This window comes from Notamacropus eugenii, chromosome 2 (genome assembly GCF_028372415.1).
Source record: "Notamacropus eugenii isolate mMacEug1 chromosome 2, mMacEug1.pri_v2, whole genome shotgun sequence".
Taxonomy (NCBI): domain Eukaryota; kingdom Metazoa; phylum Chordata; class Mammalia; order Diprotodontia; family Macropodidae; genus Notamacropus; species Notamacropus eugenii.
In genome coordinates this window covers 6,425,683-6,446,069 of record NC_092873.1, presented here as the reverse complement: position 1 = coordinate 6,446,069, position 20,387 = coordinate 6,425,683, and the positions used below count along the sequence as shown (strand labels likewise).

At 36.0% G+C, this 20,387-nt stretch overlaps 1 protein-coding gene across 1 annotated transcript; it reads left to right on the top strand.

The window, feature by feature from the left end:
* The first annotated feature begins 6,751 nt into the window (after positions 1–6,751).
* On the top strand, positions 6,752–14,705 carry LOC140522084 (uncharacterized). Its single transcript, XM_072637121.1, has 6 exons — positions 6,752–7,011; positions 7,589–7,703; positions 7,855–8,028; positions 9,562–9,668; positions 13,464–13,601; positions 14,531–14,705. The coding sequence occupies exons 1-6, from the start codon at positions 6,782–6,784 to the stop codon at positions 14,703–14,705; spliced, it is 939 nt and encodes a 312-aa protein (XP_072493222.1). The 5' UTR covers positions 6,752–6,781.
* The last annotated feature ends 5,682 nt before the right edge of the window (positions 14,706–20,387 follow it).

Sequence of the window (20,387 nt, the reverse complement as noted above, 5' to 3'; positions counted from 1 at the left end):
AGGATCTTGGAGGTGAAAGAGGTATTCGTGCATCAGGGTGCTGAGGAACAGATAGATTATGGATAGGTAGCAGAAATGGGGAAGTATAATTAAGCAAGAAGAAGAGCATGACTGAAGTTGTGGAGATGCAAAGCAACACGGTGAGATCATTACGAATAAATTAGAGAATATTAATAAGATTATTCATCTAATTAATTTAATTCTCAATGTCCGTTGGCATGCACAAGTTATATATTTACAAATTATGAAGAAATATCATTTTTCTCTTATTCAAGTGGTTTGATTAGAAGTAAGCAACTTCCACTTCACAGAACTGTTATGGGGATTAAATGAGAAAATAAAGATTAAGGAATTTCCAAATATAAAGTGATGGAAATGATTTAGTTAGTACTGTTACTTGGAAAACCACCTCATTGTTTGCATAAGGACAGAAAAACAAAACTGTCAAACACCTAAAGAGTGAATATAATTATCCCAATTGAAGAGTAGAAATGGTGGAGTTTATCAATCTTGTTTTATGTCCGTTTGAACGACAGACGCAGTGTTCAGATAATAATGGTAAAAACTGAAGTTACATTGAAAACACTTTCCATTAACCAATGAGCAACTATTGACTTTTTGAATTCATACGTTGCATTTAGTTTGATGTATTCCCTTCTGCAGTTTTGTTTCATATCTCCCAAATTATTTCCAAAAAGTGATTTACCCTCTAGTTAAGCTTCTGTCCTGGATGTTTTTTTGAATGAGTAAGTTCTAGTTGAAGCTTTCTTACTGTAACCTAATAGAAATATGTTCGCATTGTTTCTATTAATTAGTTCATAAATTCATATCAGCTTATATAAGAAGAATAAACCTTAAAAATTAACAGATATAAATATTATGACATGCAACATAATTTCATCAATGTATTCACACTTTTGGTAGATTTAGAACTAGAAATATTCTCAGGGACTAGTGAATACAACCACCTCATTTTGCAGATGAGAAAAGCTACACCACAGAGGCCAAATGAGTTACGCATGGCCATAACGGTTGCAATTAATAGAGAAATGAACTGCAATTTGGCCCCTGAGATTACAAGGCTCTTTTGACTATACCACCCATCCTTCATTCAGCATGGATCAAAGGCTATCTTCCTACACTCTCGGTATACTCCTCATAAAGTCATGCATTCAGCCCTATTTCCCCATTACCAATTTCTGAGATTTACAACACCTCCAAGGCCACCTAGTGGCTAAAATTTATGTTAGTGCAATTCACATGGAAGATGGGGCAAAGGAAAGGAAGAATTTATAGGTTCCTATAGTACATAGAAACTTTAGGGTTTTCTCTTTCCATTTTTCAGAAGAGTAGAGTACTTTATTTGAATAAGGACATTTATTGTAAAAATTGCGTTTTCTTTACTCACATAGTTTTCCCTGAAGGATGAACATGTGCACTGATATGCTAGTCAAGGTTGGTAAAAACACATGAACAGATTGATTTGGTTTTCTGGAAACCAAAAGAAAAAAAAAAAGAAAAAAGAAAAGAAAAACAGAAAAAAAGATCGTTCACTATCATTCACATCTTGAACTGTCCTTGGCAAACATGCAATTCAATTCCTTTTTCTGCTAGGATAGGAAGTACACTCTTGGCTGCAGTCAATAAATAGGCAGAAAAAGGGGAAAAGATGTTAATTCCACCACTTAAGTAAAGGGAAATCATTTCATTTCATTTCATGCCCTAATGTAGCACAACTGCATACATACATGTGTGTGTATTTACACACAACACAAATACACAGTTGTATTTTTAGAGATATATACAGATATGCTATAAAATCCTATTTATTTCACTATACAATCAATTATGGTACATATTATTAATAGCAAATAAAACTGAAAAGCAAAAGAAATTAATATTTTTCCGTCATTAGATAAAATTAAGTATCATGTAAAAAAAATTTAACTAAAATCTAGGAAGTTTTGGAAAGGAAACATAAACTAAAGGAAGCCAATATAAAACTGTGAAAAGAAAAATGGGCATAATGAATTGAATGCCTAAAAACAAATTAAGTTCTAGCATGAAATCATGAGATTCAATCACATGATCGTATATATTAAAATTAAATATATTTATTATTATACGAAATTTTTTTTACCCAGCACAATTTGTTGTAGTCTGGCCTCCCACTGCATGTGCGAACAAATCTCAAATAATAAGAACTGCTATTATACCACAAAAGACTAACCATCTTCAAAAAATAAAAGGCAATCATCCAAGAAACTACAATTGAGTGCATTTAGCAAGAAGTGTTAGTAAAACAGAGAAAAAATAGTGAGATAAAAATATGGAGTGGCAATGCAAAGAACATTTTTTAATTGGAAATATTAATGTACAAAAAATACTTATCCTTAATGCAGAATCATAATATCTTTGAACAGCATCACCGTCGTAAATTTTAAAGGGACGTAGTGACAGCATTTGGAATAGCATTAAAAATATGATCCAGGGATTAATATTTCTAAAATATTTCCAAGTGTTTTGAATTGAAAATAGATCGACTGATAAATATTTTCAAGTAATTATGAAAAGTGTAACTATATTATTCCACACAATCAAAATTCAGATGTACCATTTCAATTATTCCATAATTGCTAGCATAATTTTTCAGGATTTTCTTCAGGTATAGCATTTCATGTAATTTATTCCATGGCAGAATTAAAATGGAAAAGTAGGCATATTATTAGAGCAATCAATTCATCAGTATTTATGCACAAGGGATTAACCCTATGTGTATTTATGAAAGCCACATTTCATGGGCTACATAATTTCATTATCAAAAAGAGTCATCTTATTTGAAAGATGATTTTTAAATTTTATTTTCATACTTTTCTTTTTAATTTTATTTTTATTCTATCAGTTTTATATTTGAAATTATTTCCATTTAGTAATTTAAATATCTATATTCTATTACATTCTGTTTAATTATTTTTTTCTTATAATGATTAGGTTCATATTTTATTACACAGTGCTACATTATTATTTTAGTAGCATATTCATCGTATTATTGTTTCTCATTCTCCTTTCCTACATATCAGTATTTTTTCAATGAAAGGTAGTATCATCTGCAGGCTGAAAATTCAAATCTTCTTTTATCTTGATCAAAATTACTTTGATTTTCATTTTAAAAAGAAAATGCTTATCAAACTGTACCACATAAGGAGCTATCTCTTTTTCTGCTTTCCCATTTTCATATTTACACATTTGTTCTCTTAAGGGATTATATTCACTGATTACCTCTTTATTTCTCTCTTCTACCATAAGAATTTGCTTTTCAGTATCAACACGAACTTTGCTGAAGACATCAATACATTCTACCTGGTCATCACTCCATACCTTTTCTTGAATGATGCCTTTGTTTTGCGTATCTTCAAGCTGTTGCTGAAGCAATATATTTTCACTCCAGATGTAAGCTAATCTTTCGTGGATAGATTTATGTTTGACAATATATTTGTTCAGTTCTTCTTTTTACACTTACTTTGCGTGTTCAAGTTTCTTTGAGTTATGTTGGGCCTGTTTTACTTCTCTCTGTGTGCTTTCCAAAATGGCTATCGTTTCTCTAAGGTAGTCATGTACATGGTATAGCTCATTTTTTAGACTGTTGGCTTTACTTTTAGGTGTAGAGGGCTCTTGACAAAGGACACAATTGCCTTTCCCTAACCTAGACAAGTTATGGTTTAGTTTGTGCTGTAAATGAAGTCACTCATCTCTTTCTCCCTGAAAGGTATGTCCAAAGGCTAGTTTCGATTTCTCACTTTGTTCATGACCTCAATAGTAGAAGGGGTGGTATGATTTCATTTCTGTCTCAAGCCTTTCCTATTTTTCTTTGTTGCATTCTCTACCTTAGTGTTCAACACTACATTCTCAGCTGTCCGAACATTTACTTGTCCACTCTACTGGGATATGATTTTTGTTACTGCTCCTTCATTCAGTTGTAATTCCTCTTGAAGCCCATATTTCTTTTCTTTTCAAACCTCAATTTCTTCTGGATCTTGATTTTCTTTTGCATGATCATTAATTTTTACTGTATTTAGTTCCAGTTTGAGCATAGCAATTTTGTACTGTAGGGTTCCATTTTTGTCCAGCAGATATTTTTCTTTTTCATTACTATCATTCGAGACCTAAATACAATTAAAAGGGGAAAAAATGCTATTCAAAATTAAATTGTATATTATGAGTTTTCCTTAGAAACAAATTGTTTCCTCAGAACAAACTCCAAGGGGCCAAGAAGCATACGGAGAAAAAGTAAATCGAGGGAGTTGCACTTATTTCACATTTCGGTCAGACTCAGGTTTCCCAAAGAATAGGTCTTAAAGGTGCTTCATCAATCTGAAGATGTGGGTTGGATTTTTAGGCCTGTAAAACTGTCTGCCTTTCAGCATATTTCATTTCCTTTGCTCTGTCGATGGGACACCACACTGATTCATCCTACAGTAATGACAAAAATAACAATACCTACTATTTGCACAGGCATAGTAGGGTTCTGTGCAAATGACTTTCATTGCATTATCTCACTTCAGACTGGCAACACACTTATGAGGGCAATATTCATATTGTTAAATTCATTTTACAGAATCAAACTTAGGTGAGGAGAACTTGTGAAATGCCACCCCCACCCATATCATCACACTCAGTAGGTTTTAGTAGCAGTATTTCAATCTAGGGCTCTTCACGCTCGAAGACTAACACTCTTTTGCAAAAGTTATTTTCCTCTTAGGTGTTGAAGATAAGAATTTGTCCTACATTAAGAGTCATTATCCTGGTACAATCATCTCAGCTCCAAACCAACGAAATGGTAACTGTCTTAAACTTTCCTAGTACACGTCTTGAGAAAAAGGTCTTTTCTGGGAGAACTGTAGCATTTTCATTTTATCATTGATTTAAAACTTTTAGAAGTTTTCTAGTCTGAACATCTCTTTTAAGGGTGGAAAAAGTGAGACCTGGAGTGTGCTCAGTAGATAGTAACCTAAACTTCCTTTACCATCAAATTTCAAAGTACTAGTGAAAGAATTATTGAGTTCAAAGTATAAAAATTTGATGTTGCAGTCCCATCAGTTCAAGCAAACTGGGCCCCATTCAGGATAGGTTGGAAAGCTATATCAAAATGCTTAGAAGATCCATTCTATGAGATTCCTTCTATAAAGTCAGGAGGAGAGCATGAATAGGGAGCACTCCAGTACCCAGGCGGCAAAGGACTACTAAGGGCTAAATGATTTACTTCCTAAACGATTTACTTCCAACCGATGTTGGATAACAGAAATGCAAAATCCTAAATTTGGCATTTGACGAACTTGAATTTTTATCATACAGAGCAATGATGAATGTCAATTACTGAATCATTGTAATGGAAGGAGCCTTATTTTAGAAATCTAACTGAAAGTTATTCCTATTACAAATCCTTATGTTCCTTCTCTTTCATGGAACATGTGTGAGACAACATCGTGAAGTCGATCAAATTATTATCATGCATTTTATAACTCTTTCCCTCTGCCTATGAAAGCAGAAACGGATGAAATCAATTAATGAAGGAAGGAAAGAAATTTGTTTGAGATATCACCTTCTATTGGTTGCATTCCTTCCTCCCTGTAGGTATTAGTGACACTGATGAGCTGCCCCTTTCTGATTCTCAGAAAGGGCAGAGGTGCTCCCTCTGTCTTCCTTCGCTTCTAACCACTCCCTCCTTTTTCTTTCCCCTTGCTCTTCCTACTGCTTCTGGGCCTAGTTAGGTTCCATACTTAACTGAGTATGTTCTTCCTTTCTTGAATCATATCTAATGAAAGTAAAGTACAAACAATGCTCATCTCCCTCCCTTCTTTCCCTTTACAGTCATATATTTGTGTCCCTCTTCAAGTGGAGTAATTTACAATTTTCTGTGTCCTCCTTTCCCCTTCTCTCATTGCAATCTTTTTGTGCTGCTTAATTCCTTTTTTTGTCACATCTGTTAGTTTATACCCACAGCCTCTGTCTATGTCATTATAAAGATAAAATTTTCAAGATTTTTAAATGTTAGAATAAAGATAAAATTGTCAAAATTGTCAAGAGTATTGTTGTCCCACATAGATGTGTCAACAGTTCTCTCTTATTGAATAAGCTGATGTTTTTAAAATGTGTTTTTCTTGTTTATTTTTTCATACTTCTCTTGAGTCTTCTATTTGAAGGTCACATTTCCCATCAATCTCTGCCCTTTCATCAGGAAGATCTGGAAGTCCCTTCTTTCATTTAATATCCATCTCCTTGACTGAAAGATCACCCTCATTTTTGCTGGGTACCTGACCCTTGGATATAGTCCAACCTTCTTTGCCTTACAGAATAGCATATCCCAAAGCCTCTGACCTTTTAATGTAGAAGCTCCAAGGACCTTCGTGATCCTGACTGTAATTTCATGGTATTTGAACTGCTTCTTTCTGACTGTATGCAGTATGTGTTCTCATTGACCTGATAATTCTGGAATTTGACTACAATGTTCCTTGAGCACTCGTGCAGGCTTAATCTTTCCCGTTGGGCGCGTGCGCATGCCTTGAGCGTCTGTCAAGCTCACGCGCACTTCGGTCTCCCTCGAGGCGTTGCTAGGGCTCCAACCATCTCCAGGATCGATTCCTTTCTAACTGTTGCCCTGTTTGGACGCAGTTTCCTTGGAGTCTCTGACTATCGAAGTGTTTTGGAGAGTAAGAGAGCTCCTGGAAAAGGCTGAGGGACTCCAAGTGAGTTCTCCAGACCATCTCTGAAGCCCGCCCTCAGGATGAGGAAGATTTTCAAAATCTTGAGAAGGAGAGAGCGGTCTCCATCTGGCTCCTCCTCTCCCAGGAGAGACAGCGAGGTCCGACCCTTGGGCCCAGGTGCTGGTTATGTCATCAAAATGAAGGACCTCGGGAAGATCCATAAAGCTGCCTCCTTCGGGGATGTGGCCAGGGTGCAGCACCTGCTGCTGCTGGGCCAGGCACACGTGGACGATCTGGATAAAGAGAAGCGGTGAGAGGGCGCTGGGGGTGAGAGAAGGGATGCCCCCCCTCCCCCCAGGAACAGTCTAAGACAACCCCCTCCCCCGCCCTCCCACCACGAGTCTGCGTGTGCCTTGGCTAACTCTTGGAAAAGTTGTCCTTTGAGCACCTGGGCCAGGGCAGGCGCAGGCTCTGCCTCCTGGAGATTGGATCCCAAGTCCTGACTGCTGATGACCCCTGACCCTCCTGCCTGCCCATTTTTAATGGAGGGGAAACTCTTTCCTTTTACTTGTAGTCTGCTTCCAGCTGACCTACTCTTTCTCAGTGGCGAGGTGGGAGCAAATGCTGCTCTCTTCCAGTGAAATGTTCTTCTGAGTCTGCTATTTATTTCCCAGACGTTTTTGTTCATCATATCCGGTCAGAAGAACTAATGCACATTGTAGATGTCCTCGGGTGAGAAGGGTGGCCACTTATATTTATTTGGGCAGTGATTTCGATTTCAGGCAGAGTAACAATAATGCATTTTATGTTAGAAATATAGTACCTAACAAGAGTACAATTTTGATTTTCGTAATTACCAAGCAATGACTTAGCTCTCATTTTCATAGCACACCTCTACACCTGGCTTCTGCAAATGGCCATCCAGATGTTGTGTCTCTCTTAGTAGAGAGAAAATGCAAAATAAACCTGCGTGACAAGCACTATCAGACATCTTTAATGAAGGTATGCCCTAGTTAACCTTCCTGGTCGATAGAATGCGTTTTGATTAAGAAAATGTGCTTTACTAACTTATTTAAATATCACTAATGATGTTTTAGTATACTAAATACTTTTTAGAGTATTGATTGTCTCTTTCTCTACATTCCATTCACAGGCAGTACAGTGTCAGCAGGAGGAGTGTGCAAGGATCCTGCTGGAGTATGGTGCAGATCCTGCTCTGATGGATACCGGTGACAACACTGCACTTCACTATGCTGCCTCTGGACTTAACACAGCAATAGCAGCAAAGCTGCTTAGACATACAATAGACATGGAAGCAAAAAACAAGGTAGAAGTCTACCTCTTGTGTGAGAAAATATTTTCTGAGCTCAAATGGGTAAATCAGGTATTTTCCAATTCACATTATATTCTTGGAAGCATTTCTTTAATGCAAGTATCTTAAAATCCATCTCTAGTCAAAGTTCATTGGCCTTGGGAATTTTCTGATGGCCAGGCAAAATGGGGAGGAGACTCCATTCACATCGGAACTCTTAATGAGGAACTTCCCTCGACTGCTTTGGACCAGGGCCTGTTCTAAGATTTAATCTTCGAGTAGGGTTGTTAACCTGGGATCCATTAATTAAAAAAAAAATCACCATTTATTTTATAGTTCTTTCAATGTCATTGGCTTCCTTTGCACTCTCTGTATTTTAGGTATTTAAAAGCATTATTCTGGAAAGGGGTGCATGACACACACACAAAAAAGTGATGAAAACTTGACTGAGGGAGTGGTTTGTAATGCTGAAATGTGAAGTGACTTCCCAGGCTCACCTAGCCACTCTAAGTGTCTCAGCAGCAGGCCTTGAATCTCTGTTTCACTAACTTTGAGTTTGGCTCTCCATTCATTCCATCACATCTGTCTCTCTAGAATTTTCTTTGCATGCTATATTAGGTCTGGTACCCAGAATTTAAAGGTTCCATCAAATATCTGTCTGCAATACTTTACATATAAACCTTTACTTATGATAGTACAATGTTAATTGGTCAGGAAGAAATGTCATAATGTTTTAAAAAATAATCTTTTAAAAATTTGTTCAGCATAAAACTGCAGACAGACATTTCACAAGAACAAATTCTTAGGCGTATGTAGGTGTGTTTTTTTTTCTCTGTTTCCTACACACTATATCGTTTCCTTTCTAGACTTATTGAGTATCTCCTGATTTTTAAGAAAAGGTTTGACTCTTCGTCACTGCTGCTCAAGAGAGAAAATAAAAATCAAAATATACATTAGGAGAGTTGTGAAGGGAGGGAAAATATCAAGAAAATGACTTTCTTCAAGGTTCAGCACCTTAAGGCAAGATTTTCTTGAGTTTTTGAGGCTGGTTGTACACACTTCAGGGGAAAGGATGAAGAGAACTAGGCAACTTGAAAACTGACCAGAATTTAGTTGTAGCTTGGCCAAGTACTGGGGAAATAAGGGTGACTGCACGCAGACAATCATTGATCATGACATGAAGACAGAGGAAAGGAAGGTACCCCTAAAAGATTAGGAAAGTCTCTTACACATCCTGGTTTTCTATGTCCTGATCACAAATTAATAACTGGAAGCAATCCCAGAGGCTATCTAACTTCATTCCCTCATTTTACATGTGAGGAAACTAAGGCCCAAAGAAGTGAAATAATTTACTTACGGTCACATGGAAATTAACTAACAGAAGCTGGATTTATGCCCTGCTCTTCTCATTCCAGAGTTCCATTGTAGCCTACTTCCTTAATATGTCATTAGCAAGTTCACAGGATGTTCACAACATGCCTTCAACTGAATTCTATCATCTAAACAATTCTTGCATACCTAAACTTGATCTTTAATATGTTTTTGCAGGAAGGCTGCACACCACTTTTGCTTGCAGTTAAAGAAAATAACCGAGATATGGTCGATCTTTTCTTGAAGAATGGAGCAAATGTGAATACATCAGATAGGCATGACAGGTACGGTAATTAAAGCTTCCAAGAAAAAAAGAGGTAACTGTTATTAGAGGAATAAGAACAACTTCAGTCAGGGAACTCTTAGTGAGCAACAATAATTGAAATTGTTCATCACTGAGAAAGGGTGACAATGTGCACAAACATCAATTATGAAAAGGGCTACTATTTATGCTTCTGCAGCAGAGAAAGCCATTCATGTGGGCATGCCATCCACCATCAATTAGTGATTTCTTTTTGCAGGTTTCCCTGTTTGATTTTCAATGACTTAAGATCATCACATAGCTGTTGTGTGCACTCGTGATGCAATTGATTCTCTATATGAAATAATCTTCATGTCACCCATGAGAATTGATGTGTGTAATTTTTCCTTCTTCTTCCTTTGATTGTCCTTAAGAATATGTGCATTGACAAATACAAATCAATACAATAATAAGATGACTGACTTTAATGATCCTGTGACCTTATTACTGTGAATATTTATGCCACTGGCTGAGATTTTAGTCTTTCCATACTTTCTCATGCTACATGATTTTTGTCCTAATAGCAGAAATTCTACATAGAGGATCCATGAAAGGCATTGAAGCCTTCTCCTGGTTCTTTTAATATTTGAGGACGATGGAAGCACTTACATTGTCACGTTTTCTCTCTTTTATTCTTTTAAAATTTATTTATTTTTAATTTTCAATTTTTTGCAGTTTTCAAATTTTGAGTTCAAATTGTTCTTCCTCCTGGGCCTCCCCCTTTCCCAGGATGTTATGCAAACCAATATAGGCTGTACATGTACAATCATATTAAACCTATTTCTACACTGCTCATGTTTGACAGAAGTAGTAGAATAAAAGAGGAAAATCTGAAGACAGAAAAAAACAGAAAACCAAAAGAGAGAGAAAATAGTATGCTTCCACCTCCATTCAGACTCCATAATTGCTTCGCTGTAAGTGAATAACATTTTCTGTCATGAGACTTTTTTCCCCGGTTTTCTCAGCATTTTTTGTCAACTAGCGAATTCAGAAGCTGGAATTTTGGGTTTCTCATATAGAAGATTACTGTAGTCATTGACCATGGTTCTTTGATACCAAACATATTCCACTAATCCTACACTCTGTTTCTCAGCCTGTTCCAAGTGGCTGTGATGATTGTCGATTTATACAATAGAATTTTATATATGGTAGAGATAGACCACCTTCACTTGTATTATTTTTGATTAATACCCTTGGTATTCTGGACCTTTTGTTCTTCCCGATGAATTGTATTTTTTTTATTTCTGTACAATAATTTTGGTAGTTTGATTGGTATGGCACTGAGTAAGATATTACTTTTGGTAGAATTGTCATTTGTATCATATTAACTTGGCTTACCAATGAATAACTGATATTTTTCAGATAAGTCAGATCTGACTTGATTTGAGTGAAAAACGTTTTGTAATGGTGTTCATTGTTGGTTGGTTTGTACTGGAAGAGAGAGTCCCAAATATTTTATATTGTCATAATTCTCTTTCATCACTCAATTCTTTGCACACTTTTCCTTCTACCTCTATTATATGATTTTAATTTCCTTTCTGAGCTCTTCCATGAGCTCTCTCTGGGATTGAGATCACATCTCTTTTTTCTTTGCGATTTTGCCTATACGTGTTTTGGCGTCATTCTCCTTCTCTGAATTTTTTTCCTCCACATTCTTTGTGGCCACAATAACTTCCTATGGTCATTTTTTCCAATTATTTTTTGCTCGTCTTTTTTTCCCCTTTCTTTTCAATTTGAGCTCTGCTCACAATGTGGAAAGGGCACTGTTTCAGAATTTTATAGCAGGGTCTCCAGGTCCTGGCTGTTTACCTGGTGCTGCAATGTTTTGCTGACTCGTGTGGGAGCCCTCTTTTACAGTGGTTTGCTCAGGGGATGGGAGTGGGAATGACAGGCACTGCTGCAGATAGTAGGGTTCTGGCAGCTTACCTGATGCTGTCCCGGAGTTCTACTGCTGATGTTTGTCATGTGCTATGACTGGTGGAGTGTTCTTGAGTTTCCCTAGATATACCCTGAAGCTCTTGTCATTGTAACCATCGGTGGTTGCCTGTTTGCTTAATCACCTGTAGGGATAGACCCTACCTGTTTGGCTGAGTCTATTCTGAGGCATGTCAGTTCTTAGAACTGGAGTCTGCCCACTCCCTATACTGGGGCTCAGAATCTACCATTGCTTTGTTGAGATGGGGCTTGCTGCTGGCCTGTTGGGATACTTCCTGTCCTGGAGTATGCTCCCTTTTACCCAAGTGAGAAAGAACTTCCCTGTCAATCTTCCAAGGTTTGGGGCTCTAAGATTGTTTCACCCTATACTTTTGATGGTTCTGCTGTGGCAGGATTTGTTTGGGGGCAGTGTTTTATGGTTGTTTCGAGGTGAATATTGGAGAGTTATGGCGATTTACTGCTTACTCCATCATCTTGGATCGCAAAACTAAATATAATCTTTTAAAAACAAACCTAATATTTTTAAATATAGGATAATATTTAGTGCTAATACTAGATTTCAAAACTCCATCAGTTTCAATCTTTCCCATAATCCTTTATTCCGCGCCACCCCCAAATATATTGTACTCGTTCCTTTTGCTATGTTTGGTATTGAGATTTTGGATCAGAGAAAAACATTTAAACAGAATCAACATTTCTACCTGCCATAAAGAGTTTATTAGCACTTGAATATACCTTAAAATATCCATAATTTCCCCATATAATGTATTTATATTACATGGATATTTTTGACACTACTTCCACCTTCCACAGAGTTAGCCTATTATATCGGTTATCACTGCGTGAGTGTTCATCCTTCCTTGCAGAAGAAGACCATGCCATCAGGGCAATACTGCCATGACTTGCAATTGACTTTATTTTGAGCGAGGGAGGGCTGTGCAGGTTGCCAGCCTCACTTCTCCTCCAGAACCATCTGAATCCAGTGACCAGATATTCATCAGGGTGACTGGAGATGACCCAGGATGAGACAATTAGGGTTAAGTGACTAGGCCAAGGTCACACACCTAGTGAGTGTCAAGTATCTGAGGTGAGATTTGAGCTCAGGTCCTCCTGACTCCTGCACTCGTGCTCTATGCACTGCACCACCTCGCTGCCCCATGAGTTATCACGAAGTAATCAAGGAGCAGTAAACCTCTACGTGACATTACTGATATACCTACAATACTGCCTTAGGCAGAAAGACAGTGAATTATTCAACATACCACAAACTCGGAACTTCAGAAGATCTCTGTTTTCATGATTTTGGATATTTTCTCTACTAGTGCAGCTTGTAATCACACTAACTCTTTATCAACTGCCTTCATGGGTTAATGGGCCTCCTTGAAATCCAATGGTCCTAGCTATCTGGTGATGAACCTTTCTTCAGTTACATGAGCTTGTCCATAAACATTACTTTCAAAGAACCTCCACTTTCCTTTCAAGGCTAGTAAACAAGTGGAAACTTGGTGTAGGCTCCCTTGAAAGTTCTTCACTTTTGTACACAAGTTACTCTGATGCACTACCTTCTTGTTGTCATGAAAATCTTGAATTGGACAGTTCCTGCTAGAACTCTAAGAGGACAAAAAAATACCCCTCTCAATCCTGTCTTTCCTTCTTTTCCTAACTGCCATTTTTCATGCTGCATATAAGCACAAAAAGTACTCATCCCTCACGAAGTATTCATGTTGCACATGCGTATAACCTCATATATGAGATATCCTCTTGTTGCAACATATCGAGAGAAATCTAATTACGTGTGACTCCTTTAAATTCTGAAATGTCGATGGTTTCTTTGTTATTCTAGAACAGCCCTGATGATTGCTGCCCGTTGTAAACCAACAGGTGTAGTCAGTCTTCTTCTTCAATATGATATTGATCTCTCTTGCCGAGATACATTTGGACAGACAGCTGAGGAACATGCTGCTTTCAGTGGTCATTCCATGTAAGTATCAACGTTTTAATTCTAATAATTTGTATGGAATTGCATTTAAAATCATTTTTCCTCCATACAAAGGAGACTGTCTGGGACTTTCATAGTTGCATAATATGGCAAGCATCTGGCAAGCATACTTCAAGGCACTGTGAAGAAGTTGGTCCAAAGGCCAATTTCGGATCTCCAAGTTCAGGAGGACATAAGCATGAGACGAGTTACAAAGTAGAGTCAGGGAATGTGAGATCAGATTTTTCAGAAGTAAGGATAACGAGGATGATAGGTGCCATTTTTATAGTTCTATAAGGTTTTCCAATGTTTTCCATACATTTTAGTATTTGGTCTTCCCAAAAGTTCACTTCACAAAAATTTATTTATAAAGTCTGCTTTAAAGACACGGTTTTTTTTCCTGTTTGTTTCTTAATCTTTGCTGATACCTCCAGTTATAGTAGATTTAAAGTTAGTTTTAGGAAAAGCCACATTATACGTTGGAAACCTGAAAGTGAGTGACAGCTAAAGAGAATAAGTAATAAATATAATAATCAACATCAAAATTTACAATGAGGCAGTTTGGTCAGGGGAAAGAGTGCTCTAATTGGAATCAGAGGACCTGAGGAGAAATGATGCCTCTCACTTTATGGATCACCCTGGAAAACTGTTAACCTTTTCTTGAACTCAGTTACTTAATCTAGAAAATAAAGTGTTTGGAGTAGATGATCTAAAGCTCTGAATCTATAATTCTCTATTACTGTGACTCTGAGTACATGTATATTAGGTTTAGGCTGAATAATTAGTTATACCCTACAGACTTTATCAAAAGAATAACAACAATTTTGCTGATAATCTGATATTAAAGTCTAAGGTATGCAGAGACCCGGTACGTATAATTTTATCTTGGTTGATGTACAAATATTTTGTTTTATCTTTTACTTTGTATATAGTCATTACGAACTAATTAATCAATATGGAAAACAGAAGGCACTTAATCAGCCCCTTTCACTCCAAATCAGCAGTTTGGAAAGGGCTTCTGATTCCAGATTTACCGTGACTGGACCTGCCAAGAATCAGGAAGGTAAGAGTGACAAATTTAAAAAAATAGCTAATTTTAAAAAATAATGAAAGAGCAATCTTTAATTTCATATATATTAAACATATATGTATATAAATATAGGTATGTATGTTCTTTTTCCATTTTATACTTTTAAAGGGTAGGAATTGGTCTATTTTTGGTTATTTACTTAATTATCGTTGTAGGTTGATTATCCTGAACAAAACAGCCTCAGGGTACTTTGTGTTATTAATATCTACTTTCTCCAAAAATTTCTTTAAACAAGTTACAATAACAATTTTCAGAAGTCTCCATTGTTATAAATGAAATTAATTAAATCATGTGAAAAATTTTGAACATATTTCACATGTATTATATGTAGTGATATTAGTTATTTTTGATTCTTAAACATGGGAAAAATAAGTATGTAAACGTCTCCTGTAACTATAGCATGTTCACGCACAGAGGCACACCGACACAGATGGGCTCATCTAATACTTGGACATATAAAGACAGAACGGTAAAACAGCTGGAGAGCAAAGCCTTCTTCCTTTTTGGAAGTGTATGAAAATCACTTATCCAAGCTTTGGAAATGGATACATTTTAAACGTTTCCAACATTTCTAAATGTTCATAAAGCTTTCAGTTCAGAGATACCAAAGAGGATGCAAAAGACACAGAAGTTAGGGGGAACAGGGGACAAAGGTTTGAAAGGTAATACATATATGTTCCTAGATTTTTGGTAGATATTTGCACATGTGCCCACTTCCAACATCATCCTAGGAACACTTCCAATCTCCTGATTCAGGCCGTTAAACTTTCAAAGAGAAGAGATTTTTCTGAGTGGTTGCCTAATATTGAATCCTGCCAGCTGGGCCATTGGGAATCTCAATGACCTGGGCTTGCAATAATAACTTCATCCCGCATTTATGAGTTTTCTCTTTCAAATCAATTTACCCTTTACCTTGTGAGAAAAGCAGTGTGGGTATTCTGTTTACTTCCATTTGAATGGTGATGAAACTAAGGAGCAGTTAGCTTAGATGCCTTGCTCATGCCAACAGAGCTCAAAAGAAAGTGTGATCATGCGCATATTACACTACAGATCTGAAAGAGATGAGCTATGTAAATCGTTCCTTAAAAGAAATAAGAAATCACAATGGCACAAGAAACAGTATTTAATTTTAAGTATATCTAGTACAGTCTAAAATCACATCCTTTTCTGAAAACATTCCTTGCTTATAGCTTGTCAGGTGATGAATGAACTTCATTTTTCTTCATTTTCTTCGTTTGTAAAATAGTATATCTCTAGCTACATACATGCAAATAGAATGAACTTTTAAGATTAAAAATGTCGAGTTTTATTCCTCAATTTCTATTATGTTATCTACAGAAAGAAATTTAATCAAATTTTTTGAAATTCCAAATCAAATTGTAACAAAAATAATTGTACTTAGGAATCTCAATGAAGGTGGAATGTCTATGAATTTCATCAAACAAGAAAATTTATAGTCTACAAGACGGAAATAAATATAGGGAAAACTGAAGGGATTGTTACTGATAGAACTATTCATAAATAGGTTTGTGACAGATATCTGAATGCAGACACTGACTTTATGAAATATATAATAACCAGAATCATTTTCTATAGAAACCCAAATCGTAGTGTAAGCGCAACCATAGTAAGGTTAGAATTTTAAAAGCTTCAAACAACTAGGGATAGGAATAGGAAGAAAAAAATTTCTTTTTTGTGATATATTTTTATTAAATATGTATGCTTTCCTTGAAATACTCATTCTGTACCATTAGACATTTATTTGTTCTATCTCATTTATGTTCATCAATGAATTAGTAAAATTTGTTATTTGATACACGAGTGTGGCAGTACAGCAAAGCATCATGCAGCATTAGACGAAATTGGTGATCACTTTTTTGAACTTGAGGCGTCACTGAGCTGTGACCATGAACCTCAAATCTTCGTTGTTTTGAGGGGAAGATGAGAGTAGTAATAAAGTGAGGACATTTTTTCTTGAGTTTTATTAGTAGTGAACCCTTTGCATACACATTTTCTTATAAATCATATTGGCAAAGGAAACCAGGCTCTTATCATGAAATATGAGTGTGATAGAGTTCCGATCCTGGGGCCTGGTAGTCATTTTTCGTTCCCTGAAGCAACATCTTCCTTCCTTGTAATTATTTCTTGTTTTCTTTTGTTCACATTAATTGAGAATAAGCCCAAATTATTTGTCAGAGAAATTTGAAATTTTCTAGTTTTCTGGCATTTTGACAAATTATTCTAGTCTGGGGTGGAGCATTCCCTAATCAGTAATTCTCATTTCTTTGATATTTTAATTCAGGGTTATGGTAGCAAAGTCACAAATTATCCCAAAACATTGCAGTCCAAAAGTCTTTTTTCTCTCTCTCCCTGATGATTGATATTCAGTTTTCTTTTCATGAAGCCATTACTTTAATTGAGTAATGTCATCTTGTTGCACAACTCTTCATGGGTAATACAAATTGGAAATGCTGACAAGTAAAAGTTGTCCTTCCCAAGTCAGACAGTGCTGTAGTGTAGCCAGATAAGACAGGCAGGATTTAGGACTAAGTGATCTAGTCCTGGCTCTGCCAGGTATTGTGTTGAATTAAGAAATCCAGTGCTCTTGTTAATTACTTTTCTCTTCTTGCCCTTAGTTTTAGGAAACAATGAGATGAATTTCAGTTTAATGAGTGGGTTATATAAATGTCTGCCTCAGGATAAAGCCCATATCACATAATTCTTTTTGGTGATAAAGACAAGACTTGTATTTCCGTTGGCATGAATTATCTCCTTCTGCAAGTGCAGGTTAGCACCTTCTGTGAAACTTCGGGTGGCAGAGAATTGACTTGAGCACTGAAAGGTGAAGGGATATATTAATTTTCACGTAGGCAATATCACAATCAAAGGTGCAACAATAATCCTATATACAAAAACTTGCACAGTAGTACCTGTTTCTTGATGCATTTACCTTTGTGCTCCCCTGCAGAAGGGCTCTACAGCATTACTCCATATTTCAGCGTACCAGAGGACCTGACTTTGACTATACATACATACATATTTATGTATGTGTGTGTGTATGTATGTATACGTGTACATATACATATATATCTATAATTGAAAATTCCCAAAGTTAATAAAAAGTTTTGCATATGTTCATTGATGCAACCAATTCCTCTTGTCAAACTAATTGTAAATACTTAATAAACAAGAAACCCCTGATAAAAAAAATGCTTTGAATTTAGTAATATATTGTGGACTGATGAATAGTAAAGGTAATTTTATAGTTTTGTATATTAAACAACATCTTAAGACGTTTTTGGACTGCTATATATAGTAAAGTCATTTAATATTTCAAAATAGACAATGGCTGATGTAGGAATTCAAAGATATAAAGTTTCTTCCTCTAAGGACATGAACGAATTGGGCATGCAGGTGAAAAAGCCAGAAAAAGAACAAATTGAAAATCCCCAAGTAAATCCCCAATCAGAAAGACTGAGAACCAGAAGAGAGATTAATAAAATGGAAATTAAGAAAACTATTGAAGTCATAAATGAAACTCAAAGTTGGTTTTATGAAAAACCACAAAATTGAGAAACCTTTGAGCCATTTGATAAAAAAAAAAAACCAAAGAAGAAAAGCAAATTACTCTATCAAAGATGAAAAGGGTTGAAGTCACCTACAATGAGCCGGAAATTAAAACATTAACTAGAAATTACTTTGCCCAACTGTATGCCCATAAATTCGACAATCTAAAGGAGATGGATGACTATTTTAAAAAATGTGAATTGCCCAGATTAACAAAAGGGGAAGTTGAGTACTTACATAACCCTGTTTCGGAAAAAAGAAATTGAACAAGCCATCCATCAACTCCCTAGGAAAAAATCTCCAAGGTTGGATGGATTAACAAGTGAATTCTATCACACATTGTAGGAACAGTTACTTCCAATATTATATCGAGTATTTGGGAAAATTGGCAAAGGAGTCCTCCCAAAGTCGTTTTATGATGCAAATATGGTTGTGATACCTGAACCAGGAAGGGCCAAAACAGAAAAAGAAAATTCTGGACCAATTTCTCTAATGAATATTGGTGCAAAAATTTTAAAGAAGATTTTAGCAAAAAAAAAAACACAGCAACTTACCTTGAAAAGAATGGTTCATTATTAGGAAAACTATTAACATTATTGATCATGTCAAAAATTAACAGAAACCACATGATTACCTCAAAAGATGCAGAAAATCCTTGGACAATATACAACACCCATTCCTACTGAAAAGACTGGAGAGCATAGGAGTAGATGGAACTTCCCATAAAATAATAAAACAATAAGTAGTATCTACCGAAAACCTTCAGCAAGCATCATATGCAAGGGAAATAAGCTAGATGTACTTGCAAGAAGACCAGGGCTGAAACAAGGATGTCCATTATCACCAATGTTATTTGATATGGTACTAGAAATATTAGTGGTAGCAATAGGAGAAGTAAAAGAAAAGGAAGGAATTAGAATAGGCAAAGAAGAAACTAAGCTATCTCACTTTGCAGATGATATGATGATATTCTTAGAGAATGCCAGAGGCTCTAGTAAAAAACTACTTGAAATGATAAATCATAAACAACTTGGCAAAGATTCAGGTTGCAAAATAAACAGATCTTCTGCATTTCTATATATGATTAACAAAGCTCAAGAGCAAGAGATAGAAAGAACAATTCCCTTTAAAGCTAGGTTAGACACTATAAAATATTTAGGAGTCTACCTGCCAAGAGAAATCCAGGGATTATCTGAATACAATTACAAAACCGTTTTTGCACAAATAAAGACAGGTCTAAGTAAGCGGAAAAACACTAGTTGCTCATGGCTAGGCCAAGCCAATGTTAAAAAAACATGACAATTCTACCTAAGTTAATTTACTTATTCAGTGCCATAACAATCAAATTATCAGATAATTATTTTCTATAGCTAGACAAAATAATACCAAAGTTCGTCGGGAAGAGAAAAAGGCCCAGAATATCAAGCGAACTAATGAAGAGAAATACCAGGGAAGGTGACCTTGATCTACCAGATCCCAAATTTCATTATAAAGCAACAATCATTAAAACCTCTTGATACGGGCCAAGAAACAGAAGGGCAGACCGGTGGTATAGCTTACGTCCTTCCGACGCAGTGGTCAAAGAATATAGCAATCTACACTTCGAGAAAGCCAAGGAACCCAGTTTCTGGGATAAGGACTCACTACTTGACAATAATTGCTGTGACAACTGGATAACATTGTGGTGGAAACTAGGGTTAGAGCATTGCCCAAAACCGTACACAGGAATAAATTCCAAATGGATACATGCTATAGGAATAAAGATTGATACTATAAATAAATTAATGGAGCAAGGAATAGTCTATTTTTCAGATTTATGAAGAAGGGAAGAATTTTTGACTAAACAGGAGGTGGAAAGCATTATGAAATTCAAAATGGAAAATGTTGATTCCATTAAACTGAAAAGCTTTCTACAACCAAACCCAATGCAACAAAGATTAGGAGGAAAGCGGAAACCTGGGAAACAATTTTTGCAACTAGCGTCTGTAATAAAGGCCTCATTTCTAAAATAGATAGAGAACTGAGTCAAATGTGCAAGAATAGAAGTCAATCCCCAGCCGATTATTGGTCAAAGGTTATGAATAGACAGTTTTCAGAGGAAGAAAGAAAAGCTATCTAGAGTGATATAAAAA